The sequence below is a fragment of the Dunckerocampus dactyliophorus genome, chromosome 11 (genome assembly GCF_027744805.1).
Source record: "Dunckerocampus dactyliophorus isolate RoL2022-P2 chromosome 11, RoL_Ddac_1.1, whole genome shotgun sequence".
NCBI lineage: Eukaryota > Metazoa > Chordata > Actinopteri > Syngnathiformes > Syngnathidae > Dunckerocampus > Dunckerocampus dactyliophorus.
The window spans coordinates 15,995,114-16,010,970 of NC_072829.1; the positions used below are offsets into that span (position 1 = coordinate 15,995,114).

General features: G+C 42.5%; 1 protein-coding gene across 1 annotated transcript; it reads left to right on the forward strand.

The window, feature by feature from the left end:
* The first annotated feature begins 269 nt into the window (after nt 1-269).
* On the forward strand, nt 270-11,504 carry dnd1 (DND microRNA-mediated repression inhibitor 1). Its single transcript, XM_054792212.1, has 5 exons — nt 270-319; nt 3,979-4,084; nt 4,719-5,044; nt 6,963-7,095; nt 10,882-11,504. Exons 1-5 carry the CDS (start codon nt 305-307, stop codon nt 11,394-11,396), a joined length of 1,095 nt encoding a protein of 364 aa, XP_054648187.1. The 5' UTR covers nt 270-304; the 3' UTR covers nt 11,397-11,504.
* The last annotated feature ends 4,353 nt before the right edge of the window (nt 11,505-15,857 follow it).

Genomic DNA, 15,857 nt, shown 5'->3' on the forward strand with positions numbered 1-15,857 from the left:
GTGGCTTTCTAATACAGGCACATAAATTAATGCTGATGGACGAGTTCATTCTTTACTGTAACTGCACCTGTCTCCCAACAGATAACAAACATGTCACAAATCGCTCAGGACGCCATCACCACCAAAGACGCTAGATTAGCGAGACTGCCTATAGCCGCAAATGTATGGAACGGGAAAGTTTTTGGATCCTGTTTACCAACATGGCGGACAAACCCGCCCATGTCGTACAAGTACTCTATCTTGCTGTTATGTAGCGTCTTTGATCACTACTTCATGCTTGAAGGACGAAAGGTGTGCGGAAAGGATGGAAAGTAAACAGGTAACATTTGGACAAGTATTTGTAGGTGTTTAATTGTGTTGACTGAATTGAATACATAGTTGTCGCACGTATATTTATAATTTATATTTAAATATAACACTTCGTCGCAAGAACACGATTTCATTGGAAAATGGTTCGCGTTTACCCATCGAAGTACTAACTTGAGTACTTGTTGCTTTATAAAACCTGCATACTTGTCCTGTGGTTGCCGTGGTTTGATGGTTGTCGTGTCGTAAATATTAACTTTTGATACGTGTCGTGACGTCAAAGTTTGATATTATTCGTAGTATTACAAGTTCGATAGTAATACGAATACTAGTTGCGTAGTACTAATTAAAATATCGGTGTAGTTTTCTTGCTTTGAACGTGTTTGTGGTGAATTGAAAAGCAGCAGTGAATGACAAATTATTATGAATTAATTGTTTTTTGCTAACGTCTCGTTTCTCACATTGCACGCTAAATATCGATTAAAAAGGATGATCTGTCAATCATGTGAAGGGTTTCAAACAGAAAAGGGTACACTTTGCTGCAATTGTTGTATTGATGACAACTAATTTCGTGCAAATGAACCATCTGTAAACATTTAATCACTGCCAGCGTGCTTTTGTGACTTTTATTGACACACTTGTGTTTTCATTGTGATGGAAAACACCTAAATGTGTGTACAGTATCTTTACCCACATACGAGTAGTTTGTACATCACATCACACTAACAAATTTTAAAGGATGGTGCTTGTTTTGCTTTGTGATGATAACCCTAGAACTGTTAATTGAGCTTTTGGCAACATAGGAAAGGTCTACATGTCTCTGTTTAGTTTGCGAACATGGACATTACTGCGGTCATGGCCAAAAATGTTGGCATACAAAAGATGCTAATGTTTTTGGCCATCAATGTTTTTGGCCGTGGCTGTATATATTAGGCTAAATAGCCAAAAACATTAGCATCTTTGGCATAACAATATTTTTGGCCATGACTGTACATTGTTTTTTTTATGCCTTCTGTATCATGCATCATCAAATTATATTTATTTTCTATGCATTTAAGTTTTTTTTAATACTTGTATGACCTTTTATGTGAAAAAGCAACGGGTGTCATCAACAGTTCTTATACATAACGGTCTTAGTTTGGCATCTTCATCATGAGCAGCATGGAAAATAAAAATGTCCTTATGTGGCTATAAATAGTATAAACAGTAATCCACAGTGTTGTTTATTTACGTTTTGGTATTGCACTTAGTGGTGTGAAAAAGTGTTTGCCCCCTTCCTGATTTCTTTTTTTTTTTTTGGCTGTTTGTCACACTAAAATGTTTCAGATCATCAAACAAATTCAAATATTAGTCAGTGACAACACAACTGAACACAAAATGCAGTTTTTAAATGAAACAAAAAAAATTCCAAACCTACATGGCGTGATTAAAACATAACTTAACTGAGATTAATTAAAATCTATCAGTCTGGAAAAGGTTATAAAGCCATTTGTAAAGTTTTGCGGCTCCAGCGAACCACAGTGAGATCCTGGTCAGGTCAGTGTTCATGACTCCACCATAAGAAAGACACTGGGCAAAAACGGCCTGCATGGCAGAGTTCCAAGACCAAAACCACTGCTGAACAAAAAGAACATTAAGGCTCATCTCAATTTTGCCAGAAAACATCTTGATGATCCCCAAGACCTTTGGGAAAATATTCTGTGGTCTGACAAGGCAAAAGTTGAACTTTTTGGAAGGTGTGTGTCCCATTACATCTGGCGTAAAAGTAACGTCACATTTTAGAAAAAGAACATCATACCAACAGTAAAATTGGTGGTGGTAGTGTGATGGTCTGGGGCTGTTTTGCTGCTTCAGGACCTGGAAGACTTGCTGTGATAAATGGAACCATGAATTCTGCTATCTGCTAAAAAAATCCTGAAGGAGAATGCGCGACCATCTGTTTGTGACCTAAAGCTGAAACCAACTTGGGTTCTAAAGCAGGACAATGATCCAAAACACACCAGCAAGCCCACCTCTGAATGGCTGAAGAAAAACAAAATGAGGACCTTGGAGTGGCCTAGTCAAAGTCCTGACCTGAATCCTATTGAAAAAGGCAGTTCATGCTGGAAAACCCTCCAATGTGGCTAAATTACAACAATTCCGCAAAGATGAGTGGGCCAAAATATCTCCACAGCGCTGTAAGAGACTCATTGCAAGTTAGCGCAAAAACTTGATGGCAGTTGTTGCTGCTAAGGTTAGCCCAACCAGTTATTAGGTTTAGAGGGCAATCACTTTTTCACACAGGGGCATGTAAGTTTGGATATTTTTCTCCCTTAATAAAAAGTATCATTTAAAAACTGTATTTTGTGTTCAGTTGTGTTGTCATTGAATTAAGTTATTCACTGGCATATGTGTATTTTGTCGGCTTGTCAGTTCTGGTCACATGATGGCGATGAGACGGTGACATCATCGTTTTCAAAAAGCAGCGATTTGCTTGTCTACACGGCGACGACAAGCTGCCGTTTTCAGATCTTCCCACGCTGGAAGCCATTTTCAAAACAGTACAGTTTCAGGGCACCCAGAATACCATTTCCACGTGGATGAAAGGCTGAAACGAGCTGATGGTTCTACTCTTTGATGTCTTACAGTATCTCTACTCATAGACCAGTATTCTGTTTTATGTTAGGTCACCCAGTTTCACCTCCTGTTGTTCTGTTCTCGCATACTCCGACAGCCAGTCCACCTTAAAGGAACTGCTTTCTTGTTTAAATCTAGGTTTGTTTTCATGTGTTTTGGTCTTCTTTTTTCGTCTCCACATGTGTGGCTATGTCTTGGCCACAGGGACGATGCTGGTGCTCACCGTGGTGTTCAGGAGTTTCAATGCTCTGCTGCTATTGCTGCCCATTGTTGAGACAAAATATTAAAAATACATATGGCACCTACAAGTTATATTGCAGTATACAGTGGCGCCATTCACTGCAGCGTCATTCATTCGTTCCAGAAGGTCCGACTCTAATCGAAACGGACGTCAACCGAAGCAAATTTTCCCATAAGAAATAATGTTAATGCAATTAATCCATTCCAGAAAGCCAAAAATGTTCACACAAAACATGTTCTTGTAGTTTTACATGCATAAAACCATATGAAATGCATATAAATACATATTGATGATGAGCGACTACTATGAACTACTTTTACCGTCATTGAAAACGTCATTCTTGACATGACATGAAAACGGGAAGGTTGGAGTGGTGATTGATGGTGGTTGATACTGATGCCTAGTGACTTTTGGTGATTTTTGGACTAATAATAGGCCATAGTCAACTACAAAACAGCCATCATTTATTAATTATTTTTGAAAAACCATGATAGAGTGAGAGAACGATATTCGAACTGCAATATTTATTTCTATTTCTTGTATGTCCCATGTTGGAGAATACTCAAATTGACTGACGTTGTAGCACACAAGAGGTGCTCGTTATACACCTGTGTGTGGCACACACCTGGCAGCAATTGAAACTCAAAAGCAAAGACATCAAAGCGAAGCGCAAGATTGCTTTCTCCGTTACTACTTCCGTAGTACACCATGGGTGGGCTTGGCCGCCATGTTCGTCGGCAGGATTATGTAAATCCATGTAGACGTTGAAAAGGTGGTTTTGATTGATTGATTGTCTCGTGTTGGTCCTGTTTCAGGTGCTGAATGTCGAGCGTGTGCAAGCTCTGCAAAAGTGGCTTAGAACAAGCAACACGAAGCTCACCCAAGTTAACGGCCAGCGAAAGTATGGAGGACCACCTGAAGGTAAGAATGCTGCTTGAGTACACACAGACACATTCATAGGCATTGCTGGATGGCAGGACCTCATGGAGTCTAGTGGTCTACTGGAGGTACATTTGTGCTGGTCCGAGAGCTTTCCTGGTGCTCGCTTCTTGTCCTGTCCTAGTGTACTGCTCTCCTGATAGCTCCTCAGTGCTCCTTATCCCATCCAGGGGTAACTGCAGGACTGTTCCTTCATGGGTGCTGTCTCCTTTTGTAGCGCTTATCTATGTGAACAAAAAGGCCATGCTGCATCCTGAAGACATCGTGACAAAGGTCCAAATGTAGAAAATGTAACGCAGAAAACAAAAAGGTAACTATAGGGACGGAGGAGTGAGGCTAGCCAGGAAGACGCAGCATTGATAACAATTCCTGAAAGGAGTATAAACTCTTTCTAAGCATGTCCACACACAAGTGGGTGGCTTTGTTGCAAAAGCTTTATTCCAGATTTAATCTGAAGATAAAAATAAAAAAATTAACGTGAACAAAAATCCGCAAATATGTGGGGACATGAATGCTGAATGTCGATTATGACGGGGATCCGCCGTACCCTTGTGGAAGTCATCTAAACGTTTGTTTGCTTCACTATTGGACCTACTTTCTCTTGTCTCCATGGCAGTGTGGGATGGTCCTACCCCAGGACCAAACTGTGAGGTTTTCATCAACCACATCCCACGGGACACCTACGAGGACATGCTGATCCCCCTCTTCAGCACTGTGGGACCACTGTGGGAGTTTCGCCTTATGATGAACTTCAGCGGGCAAAACCGTGGATTTGCCTATGCCAAATATGGCACCGCAGGTGTAGCGAAAAATGCCATACAGCAGCTCCACGGTCACATGCTGGAGCCCGGCATGCATATAAGTGTCTGCCGGAGCACCGAGAAGAAGCACCTCTGCATCACAAATCTGCCGGCCACCACCAAGCCAGATGAGCTTCTTCAGGTACCGCATGTGTCTCATGTCTTCCGGATAGCCAGATTTGACACCAAACCAGAGCAAAGGTCAGCAGACATGGTCTGAATTCAAAGAACCACTTCATTTCACAACGTTTTTTGGAGTATAGTTCTACCCCTTAGCCCTTCCTCTTCCCCTAGGGTCAAGGGGAAGAAGCCGCTAAGAAATGGGACACCACTTGGTTCTCTTTACATCATCACACTTCAGTACTTGCTGGCTGTGACATAGGCAGATCAGATCAGATAATTAAACTGTTCATATGAAATGTTTCCTACCACAAACTAAGGTGCATACATTTCTACATTATTTCAATGTTATATAGCCTACCTCAGAACACCTTTTTTAATGGCATTGCAGCTTTTGAATGGTCCTGGAGTGCTGTGTGGTGTAGCAGAGGGCTGACTTCAGTTGGCTCAGCATCTCCTGCAGGAATCACACACATGCATGATTGATGGGCAACAACTATTAACTCATTGTAAATACAATAATAATAGTAAGAGTGTGCTGAAAACAAAGAGTAATGGTTCAAAAACAGATGGGACAAGGTTAGATTCCAAAAGTTGAATAAACTTCCATAATGTGGTGTGCTGTCCACATACGACCATGTTGTTTATATCTTTTATTTAGCTCACTTCCTGACCATCAATACTGTATGCTGAATACAATAAACATATGTCACCATGACACAATTGTTTGTTGACTAGGGTGGCTATGATTCACAGCAAACCGACTTTGCTACGTTGTGCTGCATTTCGTGAGCGACTAGATTAGCTAATATAGAATGCGAACGTTACAGTACAGTTCAGTAATGTAGATTCCCCTTGCTAGCGAGCGATTATGAAATACAACTTACAATTAACAGGCTCATGTGGTCGCTCTCTAATCTTTTTTCGAATAATTTATGAACTGCAGTAGATTGCAATGAATGTTAGATATCGGTATTAGCCGGCTAGTTACAACTAGCGACAAAAAACAATTCAAAACATGGCGAATGTTTACGTGGCGTAGCAGATGATTAAATAGCTAATAAAACATGAGTGACGTTACTGTGAAAATCAATAATTATGCTTAATTACTTACATTTATATGCTTCGCTCTGCCCTCTTGTCAGCGGGTGTTGTAGCTCCGCCTACCCCTTCATTTCAAGTCTGGTCCCCGGCCACACTAGGTTTCTAGGGCTGTACACCCCTTCAGTAGTGTTTCTCGCCTTTTCTATCCCTTTTTTTTCATGTTGGTACTTGCAACTTTCTTGGGCTCCATTTTGCAACTGTGATTTAAAACAAAAGCAGAAGCCTGAGGTTAGAGACACTGTTTAATTCAAGAAATAACTCATGGTAAAACACACAGGTGGTGTCCGTGTTGATCTCGCTGCCACATCGTGTCTTTGTCAACAATCACGTCTTCAGTGATGTTAAAAGTAACTGTAAATGTTCAATAGTATGGCTTAAACAATTGTTTTATGCATGTAAAACTACAAAAACGTGTTGTGTTAACATTTTTGAGACTTGTAACTGTGCTAATTAGCAAAGAACTACAGCATCAACAACTGATGACAGAGCTGACTTCCGCTTCTTGTTTACATGTGCTAGCAAGCAAATAGGATGCTAACAAGGATGTTTTGTGATGAAAATACATTAAGAACACAATTGGACTCACGCAGTGTATTAACACGACAAGACACGCACCATATTGCACGCTAACCATAAAATGTAAGCAAACAGGCAAAATTTTGGTGTGAATTTTCTACGTTAACCGAAAATAACGCTAACCGGGGCATATGCTAACTGAGGTTTAGCTGTATTTTGTTGTTCTGATCAGTAACGTATTTTCCCTTTCTATCAGCTGTTTCCCACATTGGCTTTGTGAGACACTGATGGATGCCTGAAATGTTGATCATATTTATCAGGTGCTGTGTGGGCTGACAGACGGGGTGGAGAGACTTTCTCTCAAGGCTGGACCAGGAATAGAAGGTGTGTCAGCTCAAGTTGTCTTCTCATCTCACCATACTGCCTCAATGGCAAAGAGGATGCTTGTCGAAGGTGAGTCAACTTCTGTTCAATACGGTTCACCTTTCGCGGACTCGCAGTTTTGCGGATTTTTGTCAATCAATCTCCTCCCTGCCTTCCTGTGCAGTACAGAATGCGTTCGGCTTGCCAAATTTACATGTAAATTTAAATGTTCGCTCGCTAGCAGTGTGGCTCTCGCAGTGCTGTATGTTGCAAGTTTTATCCCCGACAATACCCACAATGCCGATGAAACGTTCAGCACCGTCAAAGGCACCTGCGGTCAGACCCATAAGGCAGAAGAGGATGCTAACCATCGCACAAAAAGTTGGACTTCAGGACACTCTGAAGGAAGGTAGAAGTTGCGGCTGTAGGGCGCCATTACGGAGTGATGCATAGTGACCAGAATACTTCATATACAGTAACTTGTCTTTGAATATTTTTTTCACTAAAAGGCCATAGTCAACCATGACACAGCGATTATTCTTTTTTTTTTTTTTTTTTTGAAAAATGTGATATTCGAACCGCAATATAGTCGAGGGATGAGTATACACAGTTGAAACCAGAAGTACACTAGGTCCCCAACTTATGAACACCCGACTAGCGAACATTCGCGGAAACGAACACAAGCCGTCTGGTCTATAATTTTATTTTGATTTGTAGTCGCTCAATCAGTATTTATACTGCTACTGTACATGCTTGACCTGTAGAGGACACTGTGACACTGCTAATGGGACCAACAGAGGCAGCGTTAGAGCTAATGGGACCAACACAGAAAGAGTTAGACGCTGGGGAGATAAAGCTAAATGGAAAGCTAAATTATACAACCCGGACAGAGCGTGTGATTTAAAGTTTATGAAGAGTTAATAGTCCTGCTTAATTCTACACCACCCACAGAACACTACCTCTTTTAGAAGAGTAACGACGACGATTTGTCCTTTTTTTTTTTTTCAATAACTCCTCGTCGTCCTCCTCCTCCACCACAACGACGTATGCTCGACCACTCCTCTTCAAAGGTAAATAACATTTATCATTACGTATTATTATATCACTTTTATTAGTGTTTTTTTCATTAATTACCCTCGTTTAATATTACTACTGCATCCAAACTCATATTTACATACATACACATATACTGTATATGTATACACGTACATGTAATACCTATATCATTGGTAATATTACCTTTTCCCCTACTTAAGAACAATTTGACATAAGAACGGTCGTCTGGAACCAATTGTTTTCGTAAGTTGGGGACATAGTATGTACATAGTGTGTAAAAACAGTATTTCACCCTATCTGAAATGAAATCAGACTACACATTTCCTTTTTTTAGATCAGTTAGGAATGCCACAATTATTTCTATTTGCCAAATGCTGCAGTTACGAGTGAGTATTTTAGTTTATTAGACAAAAATGTCCATACACAAATGATGACACTTTTTCTTTTAAGCAGTGTAGGAAAAAATTTGAGTTAGTTGGAGGCACACCTGCATTTATTTTAAATCCACACGTCAAACATTGTTTCCTTGATTGACATTATGGGGAAAAACAAAAGAAATCAACCAAGATATCGTGAAAAGAATTGCTGAGCTCCACAGGTTTGGTTCATTCATGGGTGCATTTTCCCAGAGGCTTGAAGTTGCCCGCTCATCTGCTTAAACAATTATCTGCAAGTATAAACAACATGGGAATGTTCAGCCATCATGCCGCTCAGGAAGGGGATGGGTTCTGTGTCGCAGAGATGAACATATTTTGGTCCGAAATGTGTGAATCAACCAACTGAAGCTAAAGACCTTGTGAAGATGATGGCTGAAGCTGATTAGAGTGTGTCATTATGCACAGCCAAACTTGTACCAACAAGGACTAAAAGGCTGCTCTGTCAAGAAGCCATTAATCCAAAAGCAACATTTTCTGATTAAACTAAAGTGGAACTGTTTGTCCATAATGACCATTCTTGCATTTGGAAGAAAAAAGAGCTTGAACCTAAAAACAGCATCCCAACTGAAGTAAGGGGGTGGCAGCATCATGGGGGCTGTTTTGCTGCAGAATGAACTAGTGTACTTGATTAAAAAAATAGATGTCATCATGAAAAAACAACATTATACGGAAGCAACATCTTAAGACATCAACCAACAAGTTGAATCTTGGCCACAAAAGGGGCTTCCGAATGGGCAATAACCTTAAGCACTCCAAAATAGTTACAAAGTGGCTTAAGGACAACAAAGTCAATGTTTTGGAGTGACCATCATAAAGCCGTGATCTCAATCCCAAGGAAAATTTGTGGGCAGATTTGAAAAGGCACGTGCGAGCAAGGCGGCCTTCAAACTTGACTCAGCTAAGCCAGTCCTGTCAGGAGGAACGTGTCAGAACTCTGGCAAACTATTGCGAGAAACCTTAATCTTGAATACATGCAGTTTAAAGGTAATGCTGCCAAATACTAAGGAAATGTAAACTTTTAACTAAAAGTCATTAAAAAAATCTCTACAATATTCTCTCTCTCGTAATTTTTATTTAGCAAATAGAAATAATTTTGATAATCCTAACTGACCTAAAACAGGAAAAGTTTATTCTGATTTCATTTCAGTGGCTTCTGAAAAAACTTCTGTTTTCAACTGTATGTATGCATATGTTTACAATCGGGAATACCGTATAAACCGTGCCCACTAAATTTACAGGAAAAAAACAGATTTGTTCTGTGCATAAGACAGACGTGTCTACGCCATCAAGTGGCATATTGTGGTGTGCACGAGTCCGTGAGGACAAGGCAGCTCTTTATTTGACAGGAGCCAATCATGAGCTATGAATAAACTCATGACGAGCTTGTAAACACATTGGAAATTGCAGGAGGTCATTACTCAATATAACAGTCTGACTCACGCTTTCATTATTTGCACTCAGCAAATAACTTTCATTATACGTTACACCTCCAGAAATATAAAAACATGTATCAATGCAAGGTTTATATGAAAAAAAAAGCATTTTGGCGTTTTCTCAAAATCCATTTCGGTCGAGGAAAGCATTTCATTGGAGAAGAGGACACTTGTAGAAAATGGCTGCAATGCTGCTTCTGTTCACCGGAGGAAGCCAGAGGACCAAAAGACAGGAAACGGTGACGGCGGGAAGGTGACGTCATTGCAGCAGCCCAATGACTGCATTGCTCAGACGCAATGCACTGTGGGAAAACTTTAAAATGTTGGCTTTTTCTTTATTTTCAAGTCACATTGGGACACGTTTCGATATTTGTATATACACCTTTTGAGTATGAAGTTGCCGTGTGCTGAATGTAGTGCTGTTACTAAAGTGTTTTTCAAAGACTGTTATATTCTTATATTGGGTATACATACTGACCTCCACTGGCAAACAAAAAGCTTCCGCTTTGTCACAGACTCGCGAGCGCCACAGTATAAACGATCAGTAGTAGTTCTGAATTAAAGGAGATGTCACGAGATTAGAATTTAGCCATAAAGTAGCCACACTGCTGTATAGGGTGCAACATTCAAAGTTCAAAGAAAAAAGTAGCGGCTTAGACACCGGAATTTACGGTATTTGATCCGCTGCTGATTAAAAGTATGGTTTACCCTTTACAATTTTAACAGAGAGCACAATGTAACACAAATAGCATTAAATAAAGGTTATGAATTCATTTGCATGAGATGGATTAAAACAAGTATTTGATACAATACAAAAAGTGGTTTAGTCCTCGGGGGGGGAGAAGCCTTGTTGGCGTGCACAGGGGTTACTGCCAGACGTGAAAGGCAAAGAAGATGAAAGATTACATTTGTTTTGAAGGTGGCTGTGCATACTTGTGCTCACGTTGTAGCGTTCCAGAAGCAGTATGGCTTAAACATCTCCATCAAGTGGATGTCTTTGATCAAACCACGCACAGATGACATGCACCCTCTTCAAAAGCGCGCAAGCCCTGTGGCGTCGTCCCTGAAGCTTCCGTGCAACATTGTCAACCCCCCACACATCTTGGCCGCGCCTCCTCGCCTGCAATACCCTCTGTCCTCCGTTCCTCCTGATTTCTGCAAAGCAGTGGGAGGACCCACTGCCTCAAAAACCGACGTGTCCGTCCTGTCGGTGTCTGCAGCAATGGTGCTTCAGAAGATGTGCGTGGCCACTGGTGTTGGCCTGCCACAAATTGACTTTTATTGGAGCCACGCAGGGCCTAATGGCTTTATCAGCTTGACCTACAAAGTGCATATCCCTGGTCTAGCCACTATCTTCAGAGGGCGTGTCATGGTCTTACCAGGTCCCACAGCCGCTACCACCCTGGAGAGAGCTCAGGAGGCTGCAGCTCAGCAAATCTTGAACAGCATGCAGTTGTCTTGCTAAAAACTTTATTTTTTTCAACAAAAAAAAAACAGCTTTCATCTTCTGTGTGGTTTGTTTGTGCATGCTTTTAATTTGTAGGAGTGTTTTGACTTGTTTGTTATTGTTTCTTCTATTGTTCCTTATTATTGTTCCTTTAAAAAGCTAAAAAAAAAAATGCTTTGGTGTTGTGTGTTTGTGTTTGGGGGGGAGCAAATAGGCATATTGTGGCAGTTTGAAGGAACACGCAGTGTTGGTCCCAAGCAGGTCCGACCGCCGACAAGAGTATGAATGTCAAGATAGGAAACTCCCATACGGCGCCAATACTTACGTGCCCAAAACTACAAACCACGACCCCAACCCAAAATGAATGGGTGAGAGGTCTACCCTCTAGTGTCCACCACACTGGACTGTCTGAGTACCCGTTCAGTGGGCGCAGCTTTCAAATCCTCCTTACGAGCCGAACGCAACCCAAGTATGACCCAAGGGAAACGGTCAACCCAGTTGCCATCTGAGAGCCTTAATTAAGCAACAGGTGGAAATGCTCACACAAGCAGTTAGCCTGAGGGTGGTGGGCCGTCGTGCGGTGCAACAGCGCACCTAACGACGTGGCCAGCACCCGAAGAGGTCCGACACAAACTGAGGGCCCCTGTCAGAGGTGATATCCGATAGCGCGCTAAAACCCGCAAGCCATATTTGCAGAGTTTGTGGATACCGGGGGAACAGTCTCTGGCGATTTGGTGGTCCGATGCACCATTGTAACACTCTGTAACGGAGGAAATGGTTCGAGAGCGGTTTTAGTGTGCTGCGAGACTTTGGCGCGCTGACATGCTACACAAGCGGCTGCCCATTCCGTGACATCCGTACGAAGGCACGACCAGGCAAAGTTAGCCCCGACCAGCTTGACTCACAACGGCTGGGTGGAAGAGGGAGTGACTAGAGTCACCAGCACCACACCACCGGAACCACAGGCTGGGGACGACCCCTGGACACTTAACAGAGAAGTGTGGGCCCGCCATCTTGCATCACTACGTCCTCCAGCTCGAGAGCCATACCTGTGGATGTTCGGGTCGTCGGGCTGGTCTGCGGCCATACCAAAAAAATAAATTCTGAGGTGCACAGGAGAGAAGTGCCCCAGATAGATAGTCAGCAACTGGGTTGGCCTTCCCAGCCATGTGCTGAATGTCCGTCGTAAACTCTGAGATGGCCACCAAGTGGTGCTGCTGGCGGCCCGACCAAGGCTCCATAATCTTGGACATCAAAGTCAACGGCTTGTGATCCACATGAGCTGTGAAACAGTGGCCCTCCAGCAAGAAATGGAAATGGTGGGTTGCAAGAAATAAGCCAATAACTCCGGGTGAAAAACACTGTACGTCCGCTCATTATCACGTAGCTTAAGGCTAAAAAAGGCAAGGGGCTGCCACACACCCGCCACTCACTGTTCAACTACCGCCCCCATGGCAACATCGGACATGTCAGTTGTCAAAGCCACCGGCGCCAAAGCGATGGAGTGGGCGAGGCCGGACTTAACCTGCTGGAAGGCCTTGACATGTTCAGGGGTTCAGAGTTCAGGGGGAAAATCAGTCAGCGAACGCTGAAAATCGTCACCTGATGCAAAAAAATAGTGTGTCAACGGCCCAAGCCCGTGGAAATGTGTCAAAAGCTACACCATCAATCAAGCGCCGATTAGAAACATAAACAAGCAGTCCAACAGTCACCAACCTTGTGCCAAAGGTGTTGATGGAAGATCCGTTAGCTGCACTTAACAGTGGCCCACAGCCCTCTGCCACCTTGTCTGTGTCCGCGGGGGGAAGCAGGCTGATGTGCGAGCTGGAGTAAGAAGCGTCTCCCTGACAAGTCGCAAAGGAAGAGTAGCTCACTCCGCTAGCCGGCGTCCACAGCCGCCACCAAACATCGAAGTCGGAGCTTCCTGGAGCTGGCTCGAAGGTGCAAGGAGGAATCTGGCGAATCATGTCGCTGAACCGCTTACGCTGTGCACCGCGGGCTGTCTCATAGCCAGAAGAACTCAATCAGCTTCCTCGGTCAAGCCACAGAGGTCGCCGGTGGTCAAGTAAATAGAGATAGCCAACACCACGTACCGGAGGTCGAAGCTGGCGCAGGAAAATGCGCGGGAACACAAAAGCACCGTCTATTTGTCCTCTCTGCGGCTGACAGACTACTTCCTGCACAGAAGCTGTTTGACAGCATTGTATTTGCAGCTCCGTGGGAGTGCGACTAACAGCTCCATGACACGAGGGGACATCTGGTCGAGAGCCGTGACGACCTAGTACCTGGAGTCATCAGCCGTGATTCCTCTTACGTGGGACAACCACAAAACCGGATTGCTGCGGCTTGCGGGAATGAATGAACAACAGAATGAGTGTCAAGACCATAAAATCCTGTATGCCGCCAATACTTACACACCCAAAACGTGCCCCCAACCCAACCTGAATGGGTGAGAGGTCTGTCCTCTCATGTCCGCCACAGTATTTGTCACTAGAAGTCATGTAAAATCAGAGCAAAAATTCAGCATACATGCGCGGTTTCACGTAGATATTGTTCAAATATGTATTTCGGAAAACATTATTCCTTCATAAAAGGGAAAAAAATCCAAGAAACAGCTAAAAAAAAAAAACGCAGAGAAGGGCGGCTGCTGAACCTGTCTCTCGTTGAGTATGAACACGCTCCAGTTTGCAGTGAGCACAAAACAAGAAAATTTATACTAAAACCAAAGTTTCAATATTGTTGGAATTCAAAACTGTGAAATGCAGAATTTACGATTTTATTCTCGAAATCTCATAATTTGAACACACTGTCGTAACAGGCATTGCCTGAGACAGCTATGAAAAGGGGGTATATGTGACCTTCGGCCTGGGCAGAGGTAGAATTACAACTTTTTTTCCCGATAAATACACCACTTTATCCTCATAAATTTACGACTTCTTGTTATTCTTGAAATTTTATTTTTTTTAATGTGGCCCTATAATAGTCTGTTGCACTTCCACACATTCCCAGACAACATTTATCTGTATCACTGCACCACTGTACAGTGCTCCCTCCCTCCCTGTATCGCCTTAATGACAGTGTATGAAAGCCGTTACAGGCCGAGCCTGGCCCTTTAAGAAGAATTGCTTTGTGGGAAGTTGAGTGTCTCTCTCGTCCCTCCCTCATCTGTCTTCACCTCCATCGTTTTCTGCATCCTGATTGGCTGTACACCGTCGTCAATCTCCTTCGTGCCGCCCTGCCGTGTCATTGCTAGCTTGCTAGCTTGTGAATGAGTCTTCGGTTCGTCTGCAGCAGTTTTAACAAAGATACAAAAACTCTACAGTACAGCGGAAGGGTGCCAGGACGAAAAGGCACGGTCACAGGAGTGAAATACACGTGAATCTTTTCTTGTGTCTGACCTGGAGGTTGATAATTAAAATTCAAACAAAGGTTTGAACTTTTTTGAGGGTGTTTAAACAGGAGAGAAATGTGAGAAAATGTTAATGCCTGTCTGAGAAGAGAGTATAAAGTGTATGGCTAGGGGTTTTACAGCCTTGAAAAAGTTTACTTATCACATTTCACTTATTGCGGGTTATTATCGGAACATATCCCCACGATAAACGAGGGAACATTATCTCAATTAGCTGAATGACAACTGCAGCACTCAACCATAGTCAAGTAATGAGGTCAGTGTTTGGGGCCCCCTGGTGGACGTGAGGTGCTACCACCACTTAATGGGAGAATCACTTGCCAATAACAAGGTTAATAAATATACAGTGTATTAAAAGAGTTATTAGTAAAGATGATGTAGGACAGGGGTCGGGAACCTTTTTGGCTAAGAGAGCCATAAAAGCCACATATTTTAAAATGTATTTCCGGGAGAGCCACATAATATTTTTTAACATTGAATACAACTAAATGTGGGCATTTTTAAGCAAGACCTCTAAAGTCTCTAAAGTTATTCTTTTTATTAACATTGTTATACTGAAGCTATCCAATAATAAATAAAATACTTCTTACCATTAATGCGACTTCTGGTGCTGCGTGGTTTTGCACCGTACTCCGTATCTTTTTCTTTTCACCATCTTCTTCGTCAAAAGGGTCGGCTCTACAGAATTAGCTACTTCTTGACATCTCAATGATGCGCGTAGGCTACCGCATTATCCAGTCATAATCAAATTTTGGTGTCTGACCCGGAAAATATCGGAAGGACAGCTGGCACTGGCCACCCCACATTGAGGTAGAAAATGGATGGATGGACTAAAACGCATAAGAAAGTTTTATATTTTGAGCATTATTTTTAACACTGGGATTTCTGTAATGTACTTTAAAGGTGAGCGTACAAAAAAAAAACTAAAATACATTTTTATCGTGTTAAGACATGTTTGAGAGCCAGATGCAGTCATCAAAAGAGCCACATCTGGCTCCCGAGCCATAGGTTCCCTACCCCTGATGTAGGAGAAGGTAATGCCTGGCTACCGTTTCATTAAAATAGCAATA

Bases quoted from the DNA above. Each gene is read 5' to 3' on its own strand.
- dnd1 (XM_054792212.1), top strand. The intron at 4,085-4,718 runs GTAAGAATGCTG...TCTCCATGGCAG, and splicing joins GTATGGAGGACCACCTGAAG to TGTGGGATGGTCCTACCCCA. The intron at 7,096-10,881 runs GTGAGTCAACTT...CTCACGTTGTAG, and splicing joins AAAGAGGATGCTTGTCGAAG to CGTTCCAGAAGCAGTATGGC.